The following is a 19,656-nucleotide window of genomic DNA, read 5'->3' on the forward strand; positions in this document are numbered from 1 at the left end:
AAGCTGAGGTTTAACGACACTTTTATTTTGAAAAGTCAAACCGGCAGTTGTTTTTGACGGACAAAGATGGCGACGTGGTTGTTATTTTCCTCTGATGGGTGTATGAAATGATTTTCTAATAATAGTATTATGAAAAGAAGAAGACTTTTCGACTCGGTTCTTATGAACATTGTTATTCCTGGATGTAAAATAACCGTTAATGTCTCCCGGAAGTAGCCGCTGAAACATTTGGACAGATTCCCAGGCCTCGGTGAGTGACTGTTTACATGGAGACAGAAGATAAAATCAGACTGTCAATGTCTCCCTACGGTTCACGCGCACTGTTCCGTACATTAAACAGCGCGTGTGTCCACTGTCTGACTGGCCAGAGGGAGGAAACGCTAAACTATGATAATTAAAGGGAAGGTTTGGGTTCTAGCTGGTGTTGGCGGGATGTAGAGCAGCAGCGGTGAGCCTGAACTCTTCTCTTGTCCACTGTGCGTCCACAGTGACAGGGATGGAGCTGTCCCAGAGGGAGCGGCTGTCCCAGCTGGTGGAGGAACTGACCACATCTGGACATCCGCAGCTCAACCAGGACAAAGTCAAGGAGCTGAAGAAGATCTGCAAGTATGAGCCACACCGGAGAGGAGAGCCTCAGGAAAGCGTTACTGACTGATTCCTCCATTTGTGTTCTTTGTCCTTTGAAAACACCCACCTATTCCTCAGTTCATACCAACATACACAGGCTTATGAAAGTTATTTATTGTTACTGGCATGTACTGTACTTGCTATTGTTAAAAAGAGGAGTGCACTTTCTCTGCTGTAGAAGTTAACACAGCCTTCTGCTTTAGCGAGTAAAGTACAGTCCCGGGTCCCACATCTCCACAGCCTGGCCAGTTTATGCAACCAGTTTATGGTCCAAACCAAAAGCAACTCTGTGCAAAACAAGCAAGAAGATATGTAAGAGAGTTATTGTTTGGAGTTTGCCCCTAACAATAACCTGAATACATCTATCTGTGGAAAAACACGGTAGTGGCAGCATCATAGTGCTGCTTATCCTCAGCAGGGAAAGTGAAGCGGAGAGACGAATGGAACCTGTTAGAGACTGAGGGAGACATGAGATTGTTTAATACTTTTATTAGAGACTGTACATTGAATAAATCTGGTGCCAGTTACTGATTGACTCTTTGTTTCTGCCAGAGCGTCCAATGACTGCATAGACCATGTGTACCATTCAGTGATGTCCCAGCTAAACCAAGAACACGCTGAGATCCGGCTGTCGGCCTTCCAGATAGCCAGCGATCTCTTCTCCAGATCGCATCACTTCCGGACGCTGCTGGTGGACAACTTCCAGGTGAATCCCCCTCCAACGGCCCAAACCCCAGCTCCTGTTTCTGCTCCTCTAACTCCAGGCATTTGAAACGTTCTCTGTGTTCCTCAGGAGTTCTTGGAGCTGACAGTGGAGACGGACTCAGAGCAGCCCCTCCCTCCTCCTAAAGAGGTCGCCAGGAAGCTGAGGTCGCTGGCCGTCCAGACGGTCCAATCCTGGCACACCTCGTACGGCTCGGCCTATAAGAAGCTAGAACTCGGCTATCACTTCCTCAAACAGGTTAAGAAGGTGAGAAAGACCTGGAGGTGTTTTACATCGCCACAGCAACACTGTGCTGCTCACTGACATGCTTCCCTGGCTACTGACTAAGTATGATTAGAGTCAGATGAGTGGAGGAGGCAAGATCATATATGTGTGTTATTTATTGACTGACTTCATCACAAAATGTGTACAGCTGCACAGCTTTTTGGTACGTCTCTGCCAGATCGTCCAGCTGCAGACTGGAGTGTTTTCCTCATTCCTGTTTGCTAAATAATTCAGACTGGGTGGAGAGAGTTTTTTGACTGAAAGTTTTGAGTCTTGCCACAGATTCTCAATTGAATTTAGGACTGGACTTTGACTAGACCATTCTAGCATATGCTTGAGTTTGAGTTGAGTTGAGTTTGAGTTCACCCCATTGTGTCTCTGGTCATTGACCTGAGCTACATTCAGTAATCAGACCTCCTGTTAACTTTTCTGTGTTTGTCTGTCACATGAAATCCTAATAACTACACAGGGACACCTCATTGTGCTTCTCCATGGTAACAGCATGAGGTTTTTAAATCCAATGTCAGTGGGTGACGGCAGCAGCACTTTCACAACAACATGCTGTTCATATGTACCGTTTTCAGGTGAAGACGTGGCTTCTCTGGGTTAATTTACACGATAGACGCTTTTCTGGATTTTTGTTGTTTGTCTGTTCAGGTGGACTTCCAGGACGCCGAGGCCAGGACAGTAACAGAGAGGAGGAGGGAGGAGGAGCGGCAGAGGAAGATGGAGCGGATCTACAAGGCCAGAGTGGAAGCAGCAACCAAGGAAATGGAGGGTAAACGCTGCGTCACAAGGTGCATGCACACTTCTGAGCTGTAACGGTGATGCCTAACGCCGGCTCTGTGTCAGAATCCTACCAAGACATCGAGGCGGCGCTGACTGAGATGGAGTCCTGCATGAAGCTGCTGTTCCCTGAGTTTGGCCTGGCAGGTTCCCCAGCAGATAACAGCGGCCCCTCAGACGGCCAGCCGGACAAAGGCTGCCAGGCCGATGATGATGAGCCCTGCTGCAGTAAAAATCTGAGGGAGAGGAGGGACTGCAGGGAGGAGGAGAAGGAAGAGGAGGAGGAGCACTCTGACACGGAAAACAGAGAGAAAAGCTGTGAAGAGGAGAGGAAGGAGGACGAGGAGGGAAGGACAAAAGCAGAAATGGAGGAAGACGGAGAAGGAGCGGAGGATAGTAGTCAAGAAGAGTCGGATGAAGAAGACTCGTTCATCAGGAACTCTGGGCTCATCTCTCACACCTACAGCCTGGACGTGAGCCTCAGTCCTGGTGGGTCCGGTGGGATTATCTAATCCTGATGAAGCAGCAGAAACAAGCCGGACCCTCTGATGGTTTCCTCCATGTTCTCCCATCAGTTCTTCATGTGAAGGAGACAGAAGACAACGAGCCGGTGGTTTCCACCATGATGGAGCTCCACAGGGTGATCAGCTCCAAACACCTCCCCGCCGTCCAAGGCTGGGTCCAGGTCAGGCCGACACACACGCACACACGCCCCTCCCCACACACACACAGTATACACAACTCTCAAGCAGTTTTTTTAGGTCTTTTAATGTCCCAGTCAAAGTCTTGCGATGGCGTAATACGGCCTTTATAGACACAAATAAAATGAGTAGTAAAATTCTGCCAAAAACCAGACATTTTAGGATTAATCTCAGAACATTTCTAGATAAAAACTCACATTTCTGAGTTTCAAATGCTGATATTTACTTTTTGCTTTTGAAACTTTTTCTAGAAAACTTCTGAGATTATTCTTTTTTGGCAGAAATTTCCTCCTTCTTTCTATCTACCGTAGCATTAATATACCATTGTAAAATCTAGACCTTAATTGAAAACTTAAAATCTTGGCAGCACTTGAACATTAATGCTCATTGTTGGTCGTTTTGCGTAGTGAGTTTTCAGACAATACATATAAACAAAGGAAATGATCAGATCCAGATTTTTAAATCTCGGTGTTTGGCCAGAAAACTGCAGTCGGTGCAGCGATAGCAGTAACAGCAGAGTGTCTTCCTCTTAATCTGATGAGAACAGGTTTTATTGGTTCCTCTTGCTGCTGATGTGATCCTCAGATAGCTTCCTCCATCTTTGTTTCCACCCTGCCTCTCCTCCGTCTGTGCAGGTCTTCACCAAGTCCCACGCCGAGCCACAGCTGCTGAGGAGAGCGCTGAGTCTCAGGAAGTCTTTAGAAGCTGCGCTGCAGAAACACAGAGAGCTTCACATCGACTGTAAGACCCGAGTCCGCAGAGTGGTGAGTTTTAACCGCTGACCCCGGATCAGATCGCCTCATTCAGGCACTGAGGGAGGGGATTCTGATGCTGCTTCACTGAACCTGTTGACCGTGGAAACATTTCACAGTCTGTGCATAATGAACAGAGGAGCACACTGGTTTGATTATTTTATTACATCACTTAAGCCCCACCCACTCAGAGAAATAACTGAGGGTTTCTGGGAGACTCCTCCAACTTCTCCCTGTGAATGAAATTGAAGCCATACTCACAGAGGTCACACATTATGACATGCATTGACACGTGGGGAAATATAAGCAGATACCAGAACGAGAAACAGCATGAGAGCTTCCATTTACCCTAGTATACTTTCATCCTTTAGAAGTATAAAAATGTCCAGCAGGTGGCAGTATGCTACCAGAAGACATTACTGACATTACTGATGCTTAGAGCAGAACGCCATCAGGTGAGAGCTGCCTCTGCATTCACAGAACTTATCTTAGTTTGTTTCCTTTTAATACAATTTTGTACAATGAAGAATATGTGAAACTGGTGCCTCAGAACAAAACCAGGGTCCATTTGAACATAAAAAGCTCCACTGAACCATATATAGCATAGGAAATATAACTACATATGAAGGCAGGAGGAGATGCACTTATTTAGCCCAATCAGAATAATAGCAAAATGGTCACATTTGAAAAATGTGAAATCATTTTAAAAGCCTGGTTTTCATCAGCACCATCTAGTGGTTGTTGGCAGAAATGCATCTCCACATTACTACTGAGTCCTGAGGTCAGAACAGACCAACCAGGGAGTTCTATATGAAGCCAACAAGACCATAAAGATTATTTAAAACTATAAACAAAATGAATCTGAGTGTCAAGTGTTGTTCTGGAATAGAGCTGACTGGTGTATTGTATTTATATGTGGCAGATTACAATATGAGCCTGTGCAGCAAGGCAATCACTAAATACCATTTGCATTGAATACTCATTAGAATTTAAGTGCCATGCATTCATAAACTGCAGAAGGATCATTTAAGTTGACAGTAGTGCAGACTTCTACACCTGATGCTCCAGAGGAGTGAGGAAAATTCAACTCAACTATTCACACTGAGTTGTGTGTTTTCCAATTTTGTGTAGGCAACGCTGTTAATTTTAATTTTAATTTGCAACTTTGATTGATTGAAATAAAGTCACACACACACACACACACATATATGTATATGTGATGTGGATATTTAAGAATGTTCTACATGCCATTGGTAAGTTTCTCTAACAATTAAACTGGCAACAACTGAACAGTGTAGCAATGCAACAGTATCAAATTTGACCATAAGAAGAATGATCTATAAGACTAATTTCTGTGGCATATGGCAAAAATTATTCTTAGTGAATTAAGCTTAATGAGATTAACTGAAAGCCCTGAGAACTGATACAAAATTAAAAATGTGTGGGTAGCTGGTAATAGAGGCTTTTAGTTTCAGAAGTTCTATCTTGGGCTACACACAATGTTTTAAAAAAAGATTTCAGAAGGCCACTTTTTTGATAGATACATCCTTTTTTGAGGAGAAAATTATCTATCACTTCCTAGTGTCTCTCTGTCCGCCTCCCTGCTAATAAAGGTAATATTAGTAACTATTTAAGCTCTGATATCATCCTGTGTTGTTCAGGAGCAAAGTGTCACACCAGCGACAGAGGACGTTTGGGAGAGGTGAGGAGAGCAGAGGAGCTTGAATGCATAATGCATCAGAGGCAGGGAGGAGAAATTGGGGAGCAAAGGGGGAGGATGTACCCATTCATTTGCTCCAGCAGCGCTAATGTGCCCCATGGCTTGACAGCTGATAGGTCTATCTTGGTGCCTTCGTATCGAGCTCAGCATCACAGTGTTGTGTGCTCCAGCCTCTTACCCTATGCATGCGTGCGCCTCCATTCTGGGCTGTCCCAAATAAAACTTCAGGTGTGTATGTAGAGTTTTAGAGGCATGCAGCATCACTGCAGAGACAAACATGCAGGAACTGCGGAATATCTGAGGGAGCTGATGGTTCTGATGTTAGAGAGACAGAAAAAAAGCTGCAAACTGCTTTACGCTTTTGAAAAATAGTGGTGTGTGAATTCATGTTTAGCTGAAGGGAGAGCAACAGAGTGACAGTGACAGAGCGACGGGCGTCTGGCGCTGCCTGGTTATCACTGTCAGGGACCAGTCTGCTGCACCAGCAGGCCCAGCTCTGTGATAACCACACAACTTACAGCCCCTTTATCATAATTAGCTTTTCCTTTTTAGCCTTAAAAGGCCTTCCATTACTGGGTCCTTTTCTATCGGCCCGCTGACACGCCACACGATTGCTTTCTCTGTCTCAGCGGGCCCCTCAATCTAGACTCACGTACCAAGGGAGCCTGGAGAGAGAGAGGCCGGCATTATGGATGCAGATAGAGGCTTGTTTATTGAATAAGAGAATAAAAGGTAGGAGAGCTTGAGGACAGAGATCTGCATCAGGCTAGGAGACTTTTCAGTAAGGGTGTGGTTTATTACTTTTGTATTGTTTTCATATTAGCACAGTGATTTTAGTAATTATGGTATAAAAACTTTAGGTTCTGTGCAGTTTTGCCTTCCATCCTTTTTATAATTGGGGTAACTCAGAGTTAGGCTCCAGTAGATCTGACACGATAACTCATTTTGTTGGAGAATAAATTGTCTCAGTAAGGATTGCATTATTATTTCACCCCCTTAAATACCAATAAACTTTATTTTTGTAAAGAACACTCCACACTGGAACAGGAAAATATTTTAAGTGTCTAAAATAAAACACAAAAACAATACATAAATGAAAAAACACTAACTAAAACCATAAAAAATTGATTATGTAAAGAAACCTGCCCTTTCAAAAATAATCATCAGTATAAAAATGATTGATTAACCAATGCATCAGTTGATTAATTGATTATTGCAACAGGCTTATGGTCCCGTTCCTTTCACAACGATCCAAACAGAATCCAGTTTAATCCAGTCAAGGTAAGTACAACTTGATGCAATAATATTACAACATCTTCAGATTCATCAGATCATAAAATACCATTCCTATGAATCCAAGTATTTCTGTTGACACAGACTGAAAACAAACAATATTTATAACTGTTTAGGATAACATCATTCATGTATAAACAAGTGGAAAAAAATGACTTTCTGAACTCGAAATGTATTGATATACAAAAGTTAGAGTGCAAATACTTGATGCAATTCTTAAAGAAAGTAAGTCAGGCTTACACTGACTGCTGTCCGTTCTCCAGTTTGAAAAGGTTCCTCAGTAATGATGGCCTCACATATTGCCTACTGGGCAGCTTCATCAACACTACTGTCATTTTCTGTTCCTTGATAAATATAGTTATTGTTTTATTACCAATAGTTTCACATGCACTCATAATTGGTATGAATGCTACATACATTTGGGGCTTTAATGTTGAGACATCAAACAACTGCGGTAGATTTTCAAAACTAGAACGGGATTCACAAGTTAAACATTCTGGCAAATACCTGGAATATTTTGCTAAGGGGAGCTGAACGTTCTAGATCACTGGAGGTCTTTGAACTTGATATGTTCAAAATGCAGCTGGTCACTTCTTTTTCCCAGCATAAGAACGACTGATTTGACTGTCCTCGCTGGATTTACCAAAACTCAGGACACCAGGGAAAGTTCATAGAACCTAGTGAAGACCTGAGGACAGCTCTGGAGTATTTCCTAACTGTAGATTCTAAGATCAGATGGTTGTATGTAAGGACAAATTATCTAGTTATGTCACTTCTGTGCTGAAAACTCTTAATGAAAACACCAAATATTTCAGTCTAATGAAATGTAATTGATCAAGATACTCAGGAATTACCCACTAACCACCAAGGCTTACGCCTGCCATGTACTGGAAACTGCAGGCACACAATTGGCCATGTTCAGAGTGAAGCCAGTTTACCATCTCTATGAACGGAGAGGATGCTGAGCAAGAAAGTAGTTCTGGTTTTATAATCAATACTTTGAAGCATTGCAAAAAGGATGTTAAATTGGAATACAATAGGATGTTCCAGCAGCGCAATGATCCCAAAAATAGATCTCAGAAGAGGTTTGAGAATATATGAGGCAGCGTGTGGAGGAGCCCAGACCTCGGTCCTATAGTAAATCTTGGGACAATGCTGAAAAGATACCAGCAGTGGAAAAAGGAGTGGCAAGATATCCAGTTAGAATAATGGCAGGAACTTTTTGATGGCTACCAAAAGTGTGTGAGTGGCAGCAAATTGATAGTGAGGTAGTATGCATATATCTTGACACTGTACAATAGTTCAATACTTTTCTATTCATGCTTTGGCATATCTTAATTTTGTGAGTTATATTGATTTTTGTCCCTCATGTGGAAAGACTTCACTTGCTCTTTTCTAAACATGGGTTGTCTCCCAGGAGATATTTATTGGAAGGATTTGGATTTGTAATGGCAGACTGGTGCGTGCATCCATTGGCACTGCTAACTGAACACATGGACTTCTGAGGAATGGATAAGACATGCAGACTTATTTAAACACATCTGTTTTTGAGAGTGTATTCAGTCACTCTGGGCTCCATTCATACGGGCCAAGGGCTTGTTTACTGCTGATAACCCATCTTATCGCAGCACAATGGATGTGGTCGCTCGTTCTGCACTGGAGATAAACAAAGAAAGACTTTTCCTCTATTTCTTTCTTCCAGTGCTCCCTCCTTCTCATATGTACATTTATTGCCTGAATGACCAATAACATGCTTTCCTGGGTCAATGTACATTTTTTCTTGATTTTACTTTCATTCAATTGCTTGTTTACAGAAAGTCTCTTTGAGTTTAGTGACTTGATTTATTACTTATTTTATTTTTATCTGTGGGATATAATGAAAGACGTTAAAATATCTTGACAATAAGATGCACAGTGGTGGCCAATCAGAGGTTTCAGTCACCGAGCAGGGATAATGACAGTTTAACCTGGACACAATGTGGTACTTGATGGAAGAGGTCCAGGGTAGTTATTATCTTGTGTGATTACATAACCTAGTCTATCGGTGTGTATGGTGGTCACAAGGGATAATAAAATGCAAAAGCCACAACACCACAACAATTGCCAAAGCCACCAGGCAGCAGCACAAAGTTGCAAGGCAACAGCACACAACCACAAACTAATAGGAAAAAGCCACAGCGCAATAAAACCAACAATGGAACAGCAGCAGGTCAGTCTTTCACCAGGATAATCCTGGAGATTGATGCAAAGAATCATCTTTCAGAACCTCTAAGCACAGTACTGGAGCTACAGCAGAATGGTTTAGATCAGGGGTCTCAAACTCCAGTCCTCGAGGGCCGCAGTCCTGCAACTTTTAGATGTGCCTCTGCTGCACCACACCTGAACAGAATAATTAGGTCATTAAGACTCTGGAGAACTGATCTACACAAGGAGGAGGTCATTAAGCCATTTCATTCCAGTGTTTTGTACCTGTGGCACATCTAAAAACTGCAGGACTGCGGCCTTCGAGGCCTGGAGTTTGAGACCCCTGGTTTAGATCATATGTTGATGTGGCACAGTCAAAGTTCAAAATACAGTCTGTTGGTAGTACTGAAAATTGTTCATATATACATCCACTTTACAGTCTGACTCAGTTTAATAATTCCCCCCTGTCCTGCCTGAAAAAATGGCATAATTTCTGGATCTACAGAGATGGAGGCATAACAAAGCAGATTCACCTGTGACTGCAGTAACAGATCATTTTTCAAAGTATTGACTCAGGGAGGCTGAGTACACTTTTATGCACACAAAAGATTAAGACATGTCTACATTTTCTTTATTTTAACATACTGGTCTGTCACATAATGTAAGCATTTCCTGGTCATGAGGACTTTTGGAAGGCACTTTATGCAGCAATTAACTGCAGCATTATTAAAAAACAATAATTGGGTTCATAGGTTCGAATTTCGGGTTGATTTTCTGTAATTCACAAAATGTAAAAATGATCGGAGTTTGTTAAAAAGAGTTAGAATATGCCCAACATGAGTGGATGGAAATGGGATCAGAATAAAGGCTGGCTCTGCTGTTAGAGTTATAAAATGGTAAATCACAGTCTGGTTCCATCTGAGGTCTCTTGATAGTGGGAAAGAAATGGTTTCCAAATTGGAACTGATGGATCCACTGGGACTGTCCTGGGGGAATTAGGACGAAGGAGGAGAGACTGGCTATCGCTGAGATAGTCTTATATCCCTTACCACAGGGCTAAACTGGGATTGTGGGCTTCAGAAGCCCAGTTGGGCCTCGGGACACTCTGTGTGGCGTGATCGACCTTTCAGGTGTCGCTCAGAATACACGTTGAAATGAAACGGAATAATCTCCCGTTGGCAGGGGGGCGAGAATGTATCATAACGACTCTTTTAATCACAGATTGAGACAGACCGGGAGGGGGAAGTGGAGCAGACAGTTGAGAATAAGCTCTTTGACAGGAAAAGGTTTGGGAAGCTCCGAGCCGGCTAATAGACCTGCCAGGATAGGTTAGTGAAATAAAGATGTCACCTTATACATCATATAAGCTGACTGCTCCCCAGAGACAAAGGCCTCTTCAGTGTGTTTTAGGTAGAGAGGGGGTTGAGAGGAATAATGTGGAGACGTTACATAGAGAGAGATAGAGAAAGAGCGAGCGAGGAGTGCAGAGCTTTTTCTCATTAGAGGGACATCCCAGGGGATCTTTTCAAGGTAGTAATGAATAGAAGTGCAAGGTGGTAATAGAGATGTGGGATGTTGTGGCAAATCAAGCCTTGAATAGGTCAGACTCCATGGGAAGCTTTAGGCCTAATTAGTTTGTAAATATGTTCAAATCAATTGCATAGAGCACACCTCGAGCCTAATGAACAGAACAAATATTTTAAAATGGCCGAGTCCAGGTCAGGGAGTGAGATCTGTGTAGATTAATATGAGAGAGGAGTTAGAAGAGATGGATACGACAGAGTGCCTGAAAGTGTTAACTAGGTAGTAGGTTGGAGGTTGAGAAAGGCCACATCAATCCACCGCTGTTCCTAAAGGCTCCCACATTCTTCATCTAAAGTGTTGGAATCGGCTCTCATTGACGTAGACGTGCAACAAAAACTGCATCGTTTTGTTCGCAGAGAGCCTTCCATCAGACCCGAGTCGAACTATTACAGCAGAGCTCTGTGAAGTGTTGTGTGATTGGTCAGAAGTTTGTGGACATATTTTATGCAGAAATGAACTCGGACAGCAGTGTTGATATTTTGCTTCAACTAGTCCACTTCAACTATCTGGTTTTCTACCTGCAGGAGACATGAATACTTTTAAAGAATGCTTTTGTGAGGTAAAAAGGAATTATGTACATTTGTATGAATCTTCACTAAAGAACTATTAAAAGTCTGTCAAATGATTAAAAACTCCTGAATGGAAATTGTATCGTTGTTATGCATGGAGGAAGCAGTCTGCAGAACAGTGTGGTGCTCTGTCTGTGACTGTTTTATGAAAACAAAATAGAGAATGCAGGGGGCAGTGGGAACCCCGAGCCCCTTTGGGTAGAGGCATAACATATACTGGAGCGGGGGGAGTGTCCTCCAGGTGGTCTGAGCTGTTGTATGAAAGGTGTGTTTCAACTGCTGGACTTCAGGTGAAGTATGCAGGAGCCTTAACTCAGTTTTCATGTTGAAATAATGATTACCCCACTTCCTTTTTCATCGTCAGAATCTTAACTGTTACCTTCTTTGTTGTCCTTCCATGACCAGTGTCCCAAGCAGAGGGACTTTCTATGCATTATATTTGTATCATTGACCTTTTTGAACGGCATTGTGGGGAGTGTGGTCTGTCAGAGGTCTTTATTAAGTTCATTGGCTCTCTACACTGTGTTCCAAATTGTTTTGCAAATTGGATTTAAGTGTCATAAAGATACATTTTTTGTTGTGCTATTAAATTTATAGATGGTATTGTGTGTCAGGGCTCTTTGATTCACTATAATTAATTTCAGAGAGCTGGTTGATTAGTTTGTCTGGTGAGCTCAATTAAAGGAAATCTACTTAAGAAGGATGTTCCACATTATTAAGCAGGCCACAGGTTTCAAGCAATATGGGAAAGAGAAAGGATCACTCTGCTGACAAAAATCATCAGATAGTGTAGTGCAGTATGACAAGGTATGAAAACATTAGATATTTAACTAAAACTGAAGCGTTATTGTACTGTGAAGAGATTTGTGGCTGATTCAGAACAAAGATGGTTTGTACAGATAAAGGCAGAATGAGGAAAGTTGCTGTTCATTCAAATTCATCAGATTAAGAGATCAGCTGTTAAAATCCTCTTACAAAGCAGCAAACAGTTATTTGAAGCTGCTGGTTCCTCTGGAACCTCAAGGTGGAGGATCCTCCAGGGGCTTGTGGAGCATCAACCTACTATTGGGCCACCACTAACCAGAGCTCACAAGCAGAAACTGTCACAGTATGCCCAGCCATACATGAAGATTAATTTTCAAATAGACTTGTTCACTGATGATTGCTGTGCAGCCCTGGATGGTCCAGATGGACGCAGTAGTGGATGTGGTGGTGGATGACCACCACATCCCAACATGGCTGTGACATCAGCAAGGAGGTGGTGGAGTCATTTTTTGGGCCGAAATCCTGGGGAGAGAATCATTGGTCGGCCCCTTTAGAGTCCATGAAGGTGTGAAAATGACCTCAGCAAAGTATATGGACTTTCTGACTGATCACTTTCTTTCATGGTTCAAAAAGAAGAGTCATACCTTCCGTAGCAAAATCATCTTCATGCATGACAATGCACCCTGTAATGCTGCAAGGAATACCACTGTGTCATTGGCTGCTATGTGCATAAAGGGGGAGAAACTCATGGTGTGGTCACCATCCTCCTCTGACCTCTGACCTCAACCCTATTGAGAACCTTTGGAGTTTCCTCAAGCAGAAGATCTGAGGGTGGAATGCAGTTCATATCAAAACAGCAGCTCTGGGAAGGTTTTCTGACATCCTGCAAAGAAATTCAAGCAGAAACTTTCCACAAACTCACAAGTTCAATGGATCAAGAATTGTGCTGTGATTTCAAAGAAGGTCCTATGTTAACATGTAACTCGCTCTGTTAAAATAACTTTTGATTTTAGTACATGTGACCACTTAATGCTGCACATTCAAAGAATGACCGTTTGCAGTTCTTTATAATCCATAAAATGTTCAGAAAATCTGCTGTGCATAATAATTTGGAACAGTGCAGTTTGAGTTTTTTATTTTATTTTTTTTAAACTGTTCTCATGGGGAGCTTTGTTCAGTAAAATTTAATTTATACTATAATAGTTCATGACTTGAAAATTATACTGACCATCATTTGCATTGACCATTTGAGAAAATTTGAGAAAATATCACTTGCATAATATTTTGGAACACAATATAGAGTTCCTGTGTTTTAGAAATGGTGACACTGGAGACATTCAGTTTCCCAAAAAGACATTTTCCATTTTAGCTTTTAAATGTGAAATGAAATCATCTAGGCCCTGAGTGTGTGTGTTAGTGTTAGTGTGTGTGTGTTCAGCCAGGTGGAGAGCTTTATTAACTTGTCAGAAACGACAATGGAGACATCTCCAACGTCTTTTTCACCTCCTCATGCTCTCCGTTCCTCTCCTCCTTCCTCCTACTCCTCCCTCTCCTTTTACTTACTCCTCGTCCTCCTCCCCCCTCATCTGCTTTTGCCTGTGCTATGCATTGCCCACCCACCCATCCCCCCGCCCCGTCCCCCTCTGCCATACACCTGACTTATGGCTGTGCAGTAATAATTTGCCAGACCTTGGCAGGCCAAGTGTACATTAGCATATAAATAGCAGATGCACTGAGTGCCCATCACAGTCGACTACATTTAATTTTTGGTTTATAAGATTGAATGGGTTTTTAAACACAGTGCCATCAAACTTGCCAAGAGACAAATGAAGTCAGGGAAGCAGTTGTCCGAGGTGGCGCCCTCACATCAGCTCTGTAAAGCAGAACTTACTGAAGGGGAAGGTGGAGGCAGAGGCAGGGTGAGGTGGTGCTGAGAGGGAGACACCTGTGGTGGCCAAATTTAGATGTCAGAATATTTGTGACAGGAGTGAGCTTTTCCTCTGATCATACAGTGATTCCCCTCCCTGACCTGTTGCTGCACACTATTACTCAACTGGGAAAAGGCTGCTACACTTTTCACTCGCTTAAAAAACGATTATAGTCAAGGAACATTTTTAAGGTAATTCCTAAGAAAGATGAATTAATTAGATCTTGTTATGATGATCATACTCTACAATTTTAAATATTCTAATCAACAAGTTTGTAATTAACTATGTTAATTACAAATTAACTATGTTATATATGTATATACTATATATATATATATATATATATATATATATATATATATATATATATATATATATATATATATATTTCCATCCATCCATCCATTTTCTAAAACCCTTGTCCCTAGTCGGGGGTCGGGAGGTGCTGGTGTCTATCTCCAGCTAACGTTCCGGGCGAGAGGGGGGGTCACCTGAACAGGTCGCCAGTCTGTCGCAGGGCAACACAGAGACAGACAGGACAAACAACCATGCACACACACACTCACACCTACGGAGAATTTAGAGAGACCAATTAACCTGACAGTCGTTTTTGTACTGTGGGAGGATGCCGGAGTACCCAGAGAGAACCCATGCATGTACAGGGAGAACATGCAAACTCCGTGCAGAAAGATCCCGGGCCAGAATTGAACCCAGGACCTTCTTGCTGCAAACTGCTCCACTGTGCAGCCCTATATATATATTTAATATTGTATTTTATTTTTACATATGTGATACAGGTTATCTGCAGTTTTCAGCAAGTCAAATTTAAGACTTTTTAAAACCTTTTCAATGCCACCTTGAATGAAATATAAGACCAAAAAGAAATGATCAATATGAAGGAGTCATATGTCCCTCAACAGCTTTAACATAGTGCCAAACTTGAAAGTTTTTTTCCATAGAATACACCTACCCTGGTACGGGCTGGCAACAAAAGTGAGCCAGTGGGAAAGACAAAATGAACAGAAGCTCTGAAAGGGCTCGACACGCGAGAGGCGACTTTGCTCCTCCTTCGTTCATTTCCTATAGAACTTCCACCATGAGGTGACGATCGCTTCTTCTCCTCCAGGCAAGCAACCGATGACATTACTCGTGAAATTTTGAGCTCATTACTCGTTGTCATGCACACATGGGCTGGTGTCGCAACGCAAGAAAGTCTAAAGATTTTATGTCACTTATGGTGTGTTGTGTCTCACACCAAGTGGCGATGACTCTTTCCTGTCACTGCCGTACGTTGCCCTCCACTCCTCTGACCCCCAGAGCAAACAAAGACCTACTTAGCAACGGCATATTAGCAGCAAGTTACCAGTTGCCAGAAATGACTTGAAACAAAGAATGCAATTGATAACACAAAACTCAAACCTATACCTGACAGAATAGTTCCACAAAAAAAAAAAAATCTCGATTAAATAGTCCTGTCACAAAAAAATTTAACACCTGTATTTAACAAATTTAGGATAAACATACATTATTTCATTAGATTATAGTCTTAATTTTAGATACATGAGTATAAGACATTTTAATGATCCATGGACACCTTGTTGTATTTAGGCAGCAGCTGGACAAGCAGGCAAAGTGATTATATGGTGTTATAATAGGTTGAAGGTTGTCATACTGGACCGTGGTCTCTTTGTGGCATCCAGATATTTGGTATCAGCTGATTCGTAGTTGCCTTTCTTGTTCACAATAGAGTAATTGAATAAAGTTCAGGAAAACAAATGAAGTCTCTCCATACCAAAGTTGGGGAATTCATGTTTACCTATAAAGCCCTCTGGGGCCTAACTGGCTTGTCTGTCTGGCCCTGAACAAATCTCTTAGAATTTTCTGCTGAAGATCTGATTGGCTTTCTCTATTCCTTACTTTCCCTTTTAGGGTTTATTTTATCTTTGCCATTACAGTAACGCACCATCCTGTTTTACTTTAACAACTTTTCTTATTTATTCAGCTGGATTCTGGAACTCTTTTTATTTCTACCTGGCCTGGTTTTTAATGTTAGAGTAACTAATATTTGTTCTGTCCTTTTCCTATTATAGTGACTCATGGCTTTGCTTTACCCAAAGCATCACTTCTAATTTGTCTGCTGAATCTCGAGTTTCATTTACAGCAGCAGTTTTTATCTCCTGCGTGGGGTTTTCTCCCCGCGAGCGTGTGTCCTGGAGAATAAACCAAAGCTTCGTTAAAATGCAAAGCAGCCCCTCACGCAGCCATGTGGGGGAATGGAGGCCATATTTTAGCCGCGCCGGCCGTCAGCAAAATGTTTCTGGAGGAAAGCTAATCCTGCTGTAAGACTTACAGCTCTGCCAGGCCGCGGGACAGCACTCGATGCTATCAGGCTTAAATTAGGGTGAATTAGAGACAAAGAGGCAGAAAGCAGGGGAAAAGGGATGATGTTAGGGCAGGATTTTCCTCCAACTGGGTGATCACTTCTTAGTCTTAGGTCATTGATCAGAGCAGAATAAACCAGCTGGGATTAAAGTAGACAAGCACAAAACCTATAGAGACTATATCAGCGTGTATGGCTGTGTACGTGTGCTGGAAGTGAATCCATTGCTCTCTGAGGATGAATAATTGGTGCAGAGGCATGGAGTAATGGAGAAAGTTTGCTCTGGTGTTTAAAATGTTACACGTTGTTTAACAGCTTTGTCTGCTCTTTCTGTAGGAGAATAAATAAGACGGAGGCACAGTATCTCAAACCTCACTTTCATTCACTTAAACAGATTTTCCCCCCCCAGAAATAAAAGAATCATTTGTATGGATGTTGTTTGAGTCAGCAGAAATGGAGTTTGCTTCTTTGAGCTGCCCATGTCGTTCAATCTGAAACTGGAAAAACTTTGAAAGTTATTGAGGAAAAATGCCAAACAGACAATTGGAGCTCAACATGCGGCGCCGTGCAAACGCACCTACACCCTTGTGCACAAGCGTCAGTGAATGTTGGGGAGGGGATTTTATGTGACGCAGCATCAGAAATAATTGCAAAATGACGCATAAAAAGGCTTCAGCCTATCTATAAGAAAAGATGAACTAGAGAAAGGGGCTCCAATACAGACGACTCTGGATGAGCTGAACAGATCCTGAGCTTTGATGAGAGAATGTGTCTATAGGGCATCTGTTTACGGTCCACTGAGGATGGAAATCGGTCCTGGTTTCCTTTAGCAGATCAGCCCATATGATCTATTTCCATAGAAATAGATATTATCTCTCTCTGCAGTGGTCTGCTGCTGTCCCCTTTTGCTATTTTGTGAGAGAGGACTGACCCCAAAGGTCACATCAGCATCTGAGGTTAACTATTCTCATCCCACTGTTGCCAACTTAGCAACTTCGTTGCTCTATCTAGTAACTTTTAAGACAAAAAACCAGGACAACCCAGAAAGGAAACCAGGTAAAGGGACTCTCAGGTAAAGGGCTACTTCAGCAGTTTTCTATAAACTGGAGTGGCTGTAATCAGCTGCAGTTTCCTCCAGTTCTAGTTTGATTGCTGCAGATTGTTATAGATCATATATGATGTTTATTCTCAAATGATGATTACAGACAAGCCTACCAAATGAGTGAACAACTGAACATCAAGTACAGAGTTGGCAGAGATTTACACAAGGTGTGTAGGGGTGTGTGTGTGCACACTTCACATGTCATAATATCTCTGACTCATAGACCTCCCTCAGTGTGTGTGTTGTGGGAGCGTTAATGAGTCCTAATTAGCCTTTAATTGTTTAGTTGCTTGTTAACTGAACAGCAAGTGTTGTAATATAAACGGTTTTAATTGTTCTCTGCATGCCGCCTCGAGAGCTGCCCATCCAGGCTGGTGACATGGTTAGCGGACTCTGTCCGTGTGTGTGTGTGTGTGGGTGTGGGTGTGGGTGTGGGTGTGGGGACGTGGGGGTGGGCATGTGGGCATGTGGGGGTGTGTATGTGTGAGTGTGGTGGGGGAGGGTGTTTTTAGTCATCATTCACAAACTCATCATTTGTAAACTAATTCAAACATGTTAATGGTCTTTATCTGCAGAAACGCAGCAGCCTTGTAACACACACACACACAACCCGACACACACACACACACACGCCTACATGCACATGCTCACGCAAATGAAATGAGTGAATGATAAAGGAGCCTGTGGGAATAAGATGTTAGTTTAACGTTAGGTTTTACTGCTCCTCATAACGCTAATCACCATGATTATGATGCTGCTGAGCTGGAGTGTGTGTGTGTGTGATGTGTGTCCATCCTCAGCAGCCACCCCCCTCCCCCCTCTCCAAACCCACACACACACACACATGCACATTTGTGTAATGGAAATGACCCTCTCTGTACAGGAGTGTTGTGTTCTGCATTGTAGCCCAACCATCGGCTAACAACCTCACCAGGAAATTAAAAACCGTAAATTTAGCTCCCCACTGATGGCTGATCATCAAACACACACTCACACACATATTCAGACATCATTACCCCCCCCCCCGCCCCCCGTTCTCTCCCCTCTAACACAAAGACATCACACGTCCTGTTTCTGTTCAGCCTTCTCTGTGTCATCTGCTTAGAATGGATTTCTATTCCTTTTTTTCATGCTATGAGTATTTAGAAGTAAAAGTTGGAGCATTTTTCTCACTGTGCCAAAACTTCCTGAAACGACCACCGGGTCTGTCTGAAGCCAGAGGCTGTTTAAAGAAGAATAAATCAATGACACACAGTGTTGTTTTTCATTACCATAAAAACTCACACTTACAGTAACAGAGTTTATTGTCAGTTGGAGAGCTTTAAGGGTGGCCGAGGTGGATTGATCTGCTGGAAACGGGTTGAAACTGCTCTCCTTCATTACAGCGCTCCATGCTTTATGAAGGAGGAAACCCTCCATCTTTACACAACCAGCACTCTACCAATAAAGACTGAGCTTACAGTCCAACATCTCAAATACAAATCGGACATTGGATTTATTTTAACATTAATATCAACTTTTTTGAATGTCTTCTGATAAGGATGCACCAACTGTAGTTGTCTGACCAATATTTAAAAAGTCTGACATTAAGGGTCTGATTTGGTCAATACCAATTTTTTTGTAAAGTTGCTAAATATAGGAAAAGAGTCACTAATTTGGCTACAGTGGAATAACTCTTGTTAACAACATGCGTAACCTGGTGGGTGGTCTGTCTGTCTGTCTGTCTGTCTGTCTGTCTGTCTGTCTGTCTGTCTGTCTGTCTGTCTGTCTGTCTGTCTGTCTGTCTGTCTGTCTGTCTCATGGCAGAGCAAATGATGGCAGTGGCTGATTTTCAGACCTTTGCAGAGGTAGATAAGATCTCCCAAGATGAAGGAAAATCGGGGTTGATTTATCAGTGCACCCCTACAAACTGATAAATAACACTGCTTCTGTTTTGGGGGACTGCTCTAGAATCCCCTTATTGACTATTGTACAATAAGGATTGGTCCAGTTCTACTAAGAAGAGAGCTCCAATATTCAGCCTGAAGCTTGTTGAAGGCTGCAAATAGAATGCTGTGTATCTGTATCCTGCTGAGGGATCAGTGGATGTATATTCTGACCCTGTGTGGATTAAAGAAAAGAGATAAATGGTAAAAGCTAAACATATACAGGTATAAATATGTATAAAACATATGCTACTATCAGTAACAGATCAGTAATATGAATATGGATATCTTACCTCTAGTTCAGAGTTTGAGTTTCCTGATCTAGACTTCATATTAAATATTCATAATTCTT

At 42.3% G+C, this 19,656-nt stretch overlaps 1 protein-coding gene across 2 annotated transcripts in view; it reads left to right on the forward strand.

Annotated features, from left to right (window-relative positions):
* Positions 1 to 23: 23 nt before the first annotated feature.
* uvssa (UV stimulated scaffold protein A) overlaps positions 24 to 19,656 on the forward strand; it is a 34,725-nt gene continuing 15,092 nt past the window's right edge. Inside the window, exons 1-8 of one of the 2 annotated variants that reach the window (XM_023328950.1) lie at positions 24 to 250; positions 489 to 606; positions 1,180 to 1,333; positions 1,421 to 1,597; positions 2,273 to 2,393; positions 2,468 to 2,890; positions 2,977 to 3,086; positions 3,738 to 3,866. In XM_023328950.1, the coding sequence (XP_023184718.1) occupies positions 497 to 606; positions 1,180 to 1,333; positions 1,421 to 1,597; positions 2,273 to 2,393; positions 2,468 to 2,890; positions 2,977 to 3,086; positions 3,738 to 3,866 (1,224 nt within the window). In that variant the 5' untranslated portion in view covers positions 24 to 250; positions 489 to 496. The remainder of the gene's footprint in view (positions 251 to 488; positions 607 to 1,179; positions 1,334 to 1,420; positions 1,598 to 2,272; positions 2,394 to 2,467; positions 2,891 to 2,976; positions 3,087 to 3,737; positions 3,867 to 19,656) is intronic. The other variant, XM_023328949.1, reaches the window with a different exon arrangement.

Source organism: Xiphophorus maculatus, chromosome 23, assembly GCF_002775205.1.
Source record: "Xiphophorus maculatus strain JP 163 A chromosome 23, X_maculatus-5.0-male, whole genome shotgun sequence".
NCBI classification, from domain to species: domain Eukaryota; kingdom Metazoa; phylum Chordata; class Actinopteri; order Cyprinodontiformes; family Poeciliidae; genus Xiphophorus; species Xiphophorus maculatus.